General features: G+C 49.3%; 1 protein-coding gene across 1 annotated transcript; it reads right to left on the bottom strand.

The window, feature by feature from the left end:
* Positions 1 to 4,008: 4,008 nt before the first annotated feature.
* Positions 4,009 to 4,972, bottom strand: LOC119281717. The gene has a single exon (XM_037562177.1). The coding sequence runs from the start codon at positions 4,909 to 4,911 to the stop codon at positions 4,357 to 4,359; it is 555 nt and encodes a 184-aa protein (XP_037418074.1). The 5' UTR covers positions 4,912 to 4,972; the 3' UTR covers positions 4,009 to 4,356.
* Between the last annotated feature and the right edge of the window lie 685 nt (positions 4,973 to 5,657).

The raw sequence follows: 5,657 nt of genomic DNA, 5'->3' as shown, positions 1-5,657 counted from the left end.
CAAGCCAAGGGCACAAGCCTCCTTCCATCAAGCACCTCCACCGCCGTATTGCAGCCACCAACTATCACTGGACCACAACCAACCACCAACAAGATGGACCCGCCATCTTGCTCGCCTCGAGGAATTGGTCACCATGGGAGAGGAGTATGCCGCCGAGAGGGACTGTCGTGTCTAGGACCTAGCGACGACGCTCTAGAATTCCCCGGGTTGCCCTTCCCAAGCGACAGGGGAGATAATTAAAATTGTATCCTTTGTTGATAATAGTGGTTTCTCGAACTATGAGAAAAATTACCTATTGCTAGCTACCAAGCATTAAGAAACCTTGTTTATAAACATATTGACAACAACGGTTGTGTTCCGTGGTGTGTGAAATTACCGCTTGCTACAAACTCTTGCTCTTTGCTTTTGTGGCCAAAAAACTGCTTATGAGCTCCCACGCTTTACAAACCTGCTGCCTACATGAACATTATGGACAACGGTGACCGTTGTCCACCATGTGTGCACTACTTCGAAGACTCCGGAAAAAAAATCATTCACTGAGCCCGATGGTACGTGTTTGGCAACACATTGGCGTTCTCCCGGGTTCAGATATAAAAACTCGAAGGAATCACCAATTTCGATGATTCCATTTGCACATCGGTTCTCCTTACCATCCTCTGAAAAATATGAGATGCTAGAAATGTGATGATATTCTGAGATGAATACAATCGTACCTCCTCCACTCTCAGAAATTTCGTCCCCGATCTCGCACTTCGGACTCATCGGTTCAGGGCACCAAGCGAAAAGGTCACTGCCTACTCTTGGCGGCAATGCCTCTTCTCATGTGCAAATGTTCTCATGCAAACTTTCAGTTGTCATCGTCTAGTAACTGGTTAAATTATTTGAAGAATATATTCAGATCAATGAACTCCCCCTTCTCTACCCCATCCCCCCTGACATGACAAAACATAATCTTCTAGCTCCAAGTATTTTTTTATCCCTCGAAGAAACTATTCATGTCAGATATATGAGAGACATCAAATTCCAGGTGGGACAATCAATTCCCTATAGCCTTCTACTTCCTCTGTAAATTGTAGTGATCTAAACGCTCTTATATTAGTTGACGGAAAAAGTATAAAATAATAATAATGGTTCGATCAGACTTGTTTGAACATAAAAATCCTTTACACCATGCACGGTGACCGACAAGCATATTCATTCAATAGCTGATATTCACCCGGTCACTCCCATAAAACACACACATATATTCACATCAACAAGCAAATTATATACTACACGAGATGTCATAAACTGATCATGCGTATTAAACACATTATTGTTCAGATCAACCTGCTGTGTCCATAATTTAATATCCATGTTATTTGATACAAAAAACGTGTGATCATACTTGTCTGAATATACAAACCCTTTACTCTAGGCACGGTGACAGACATGCATAGAAAGTTAATAACAAATATTAACATCAGGAAACAACTTATATACACCATATGGCGCAGTTTTATATTTTTTGAGAAAGTGAATTTCAGTTTATATCCCTGTACCTTGATATATTTTACGCTAATTACCCCATCTAACAACTTTTCATCCGGATTGCCCCATTTAGCAAAAAGTTTTATCATTTTTTACCAATTTTAAAGTATTTTAGGTTGTTGATAGCTCTTTTAGTAGTTCTTTTGCCGGACAAAGCGCCAATGGAGCCTTGTCTAGTACAATCCGGCACCACGGAGCAAATGTGGTGAAGAAAAATGTGGTGGAAGCAATAAACAAGGAGTTGTGCGACGTGAAGAAGAAACCCATCAAGGTGAAGGAGGGCGTATGTACACATTTTTTTTCCGGAGGCATATGTACACATGATGACCGTGAGAGAAATGATGTCCAACTAAGCCATTCGACGATCTCGTCCCTGTTTTCCTCTCGTCCCTGGCGGCTGGAACCCTAGCCGTCGCCAGGGGAGGCCGGTCTTCCAACGCCGCTCTCCGGCGGCTCCCCTCCGCCGGCGACCTCGGTCGTCGGTGGTGAGGGGGGTCGCCGGATCCACGCGTGTGGATCGTTTTTACTCTTCCGTAGTCTAGGTTTTTAGGTTGTTCATCGTCTTTGCTTCGGCGGTGACGATGACAACGCTGAATAAAAATTCTTCGGATCCTTTCCTCACGAGGCCATCGGTCCTATGGTTGGGGATGGATTTAGAAACCAGTCTGTTCAAGCAAGGATGGCGTGGCGGCGGCGGCATCCTCGTGGTGGACCTGTGTCCTCGGGCTCCGCCGTTGCGACGGCGTTTGCTCCAGCGTCTGCGCGGAGCTTGGGAGGTAGTCCAGGAGCGGATGCAGATTGTGGTCTGCATCGACGACATCTGGAAGACGGCGCATGTGCTGGGCTCGTGGTTCGTGGATGGCAGATATGGTTTCCTCCTTCGGCGTTTTAGTCGTGGTGGGGTGCTAGATCTGGAGTTCGATGGCGTGTCCGGGGTGTTGCCCTGGTCTGACTCGTTCAACGGTAAGAGCTTCACTTTTGGTGAGCCACCTTGGAGGTCCGCAAAGCTGCATATCAGCGATGGAGCCGCGTCGAGCTCGGATGAGAAGGTGATTCGTCATTCTTTTCTTCGGTGGCTACTGTGGTGGTGCCGGAGGCAGGTGACGGGCGTTGGTGTCAAGCTCAGAGATGTTCTGCTATCTTTTCAGTTTTGTCATGTCAGTCTTTACGTGGCTTGTACTTTGTTCTTTATGATATGAATGAGACACGTATTACCATGCAAAAAAAAACTAAGCCATTCGACAATAAAAATAGGATGTAATCAACTGCCTAACTAGATAATCCTAGCCGCCGTCAGCAGAGGCCAATGTTCCCGCGCCATCCTCCGATGGCTCCCCTCCGCCGGCGACCTCGGTCGTCGGTGGTGAGGTGGGTCACCGGATCTACGCACGTGGATCATATGATGACGGTGCTAAATAAAGATTCTTTGGATCCTTCCTTGACAAGGCCATCGGTCCTATGGTTGGGGATGAATTTGGAAACCAGTCTGTTCAAGTAAGGATGTCGTGGCGGCGGCAACATCCTCGTGGTGGACCTGTGTCCTCGGACTCCACCGTTGTGACGGCGTTTGCTCCAGCGTCGGCGCGGAGCTTGGGAGGTAATCTAGAAGCGGATGTAGATTGTGGTCTGCATCGAAGACATCTGGAAGACGGAACGTGTGCTGCGTTCGTGGTTCGCGGATGACAGGTATGGTCTCCTTCTTTAGCGTCTTAGTCGTGATGGGGTGCCAGATCTGGAGTTTGATGACGTGTCCGGGGTGTTGTCCCGGTCTAATTCGTTCAACGACAAAGGCTTCACTTTTGGAGAACCACCTTGGAGGTCCGCAAAGCTGTATATCAGCGATGGAGCCGCGTCGAGCTCGTGTGAGGAGGTGATCCACCATTGTTTTCTTGGGTGGCTGCTGTGGTGGTGCCGCAGGCAGATGACGGGCATTGGTGTCAAGCTCAGAGATGTTCTTCTATCTTTTCAGTTTTGTCAAGTTGGTCCTTACGTGACTTGTTATTTGATCTTTATGATATGAATGAGACATGTATTACCATGCAAAAAAAAAACTAGGCCATTCGACCAGTTAGGATGGGAGGAAAAAACACCCGGAGAATAATTGGGATGAATCAAGCTACACATGATAGACGGCTAAATGGGGTAGAAAGTAGAAACTAGCAAAACTTACGCTAAATGAGGTAAAAACTGGCAAAACATTTGCTAGATAGGGTAATCTAAAAGAGTAGATGTTAAATGAGATAATTTATGCCCAAAATGTCAGAAATAGAGGGTAAAAAAAATGGAATTCACTCTTTTTGAGATGGAAATGGCACAAACTGATCAAGCGTACTGTATTAAAAACATTATTATTTAGAACAACCTATTGCTTTAAACCATGCATGAGAGCCACATCCTACATGTATTTGGTAAAGAAGATGATACAACCTCAAAGAAGGCACAATCCATACAACCATGTCTATAATTTAGTGTCCATGGTAAAAATACTTGATAAAAAGGCAGTAATATACATACCCTTTTTTCTCCAAACACGGTAACAGACAGACACAGAGAGTCAGTAACCCAGATATTAACATCAGCACGCAAATTATATACACGAAATGGCAGAAACTGATCATGCGTATTAAGCACATTATTGTTCTACCGTGTCCAAAACTTAATATCCATGTCATAAGCTTGTAACCGCGTAAAGTTACAAATTAACCTCCTGCCGTCTGCTTCCGGCGTAGTAAACAAAGATGAAGCCACACAGTACTGTAAAACTACCCAACGAGGCGATAGACGGTCGAAAAATGGAAACCACCGTAGTCAAGATTCAGCCAAACTTTACCTTCCCACCACGGAGGCAATCATCCCATGCAGCCTGCCGGTTCCCCCGCCGGAGCGCCGGGCGCGGAAGCACAGGGTAGATGTCGGTGACGCCGCCCCGCCGTCCGCTTCTTCGTCATCTCCCCTTGACGTCGACGAGAAGGACGACCGCGGCGGGCTGGCCACCAGCCTCTTCCTCCGGCTGCACTCCTTGGACGGCGAGGGAGCCGGCATCGTGTGGCTCCTGCGGAACATCGTCGGGACGAAGCTGGCCGGCCTGGAGGATGAGAGCAGCTTCTTGGAGGACTCTGACTTGGTGATCTTCGTCTTGCTGTAGTAGGAAGGTGGCGGCGTGATGGGCGGGAGCGCCCTGGACGAGAAGCCGTCGTTCTTGGGCGTCCCCGGCGCCGACTCCCAGTGGAACGGCACCGAGCCCGCGGAGGCGACGCCGTAGTAGTTGCGGAAGGAGGGGTTGGAGAGGGAGGCGTCCGGGGCGAGGAGGCGGCTGGCCATGGTGGTCGGCCTGTCCTCCTGCATCATCACGTCCCGGAGCGTCCTCTGGCTCGAGCTCATCCTCGCTTTGCCTGGCTAGTTTTGGTCGTCTCTTCCTAGATGAGATTAGACGCAATGTGAGTTCGGAATCTAGTGTGAGATACTTCTTGAAATGTGAGATGTGCTATGCTGACCTTGCTGCCGAGAGAGGGAGAGAGTAGGAGAGAGCAGACATCAGGCATGTGATCCGGGGCAAGTAGCACATGGATCCAGTAGGTTTGCCGCTGACTTTGGGATGGTTTAATTGCATGACACTTAAACATATCGCACCCGGAGACGAATGGGCCATGACTTGCTTCGGTTAACCATATACCTGTCGGCATCCCAGGTGGCTGAGGAGCTTCGGTGGCTGGTTCGGGTCGTTGGCTACGACGGACTGGAACAACGTCAGCCCCAGCCGGCGATGGTCTGTTCCAGGTCTTATTTTCCGAGTGCCGATGGGCGATGACCTCTCTCGGACCCCCACCCCCACAACAACAGGCCCGCCAACACCCTTTTTTATGGCCGGCAAGCTCGTCGTCTTCATCGCCTCGTTTTCCCGTGGGATTCAATGCCACGGCTGCCGACCGGTCAGCTTTTCATTGATTCCTCAGCGGCGTAGTGAAGGCTCGCCGCCGCACCCCCCGCCCCATCCCGTCACACGTACACACGCATGCCGCCCGCTCGCCGCCCATCCGCCTCTATAAAAGCCGCCCCTCCCTCGCCGGTGGCTGCACAATCCCTCGCCGAAGTCTTTGCCTCCCTCGCCGTCGACGCCCATCTCTCTC

This window comes from Triticum dicoccoides, chromosome 3B, assembly GCF_002162155.2.
Source record: "Triticum dicoccoides isolate Atlit2015 ecotype Zavitan chromosome 3B, WEW_v2.0, whole genome shotgun sequence".
NCBI classification, from domain to species: Eukaryota; Viridiplantae; Streptophyta; class Magnoliopsida; order Poales; family Poaceae; genus Triticum; species Triticum dicoccoides.
This window is presented reverse-complemented; position numbering and strand designations above follow the sequence as displayed.

Bases quoted from the DNA above. Each gene is read 5' to 3' on its own strand.
- LOC119281717 (XM_037562177.1), bottom strand. From the start codon at position 4,911: ATGAGCTCGAGCCAGAGGACGCTCCGGGACGTGATGATGCAGGAGGAC.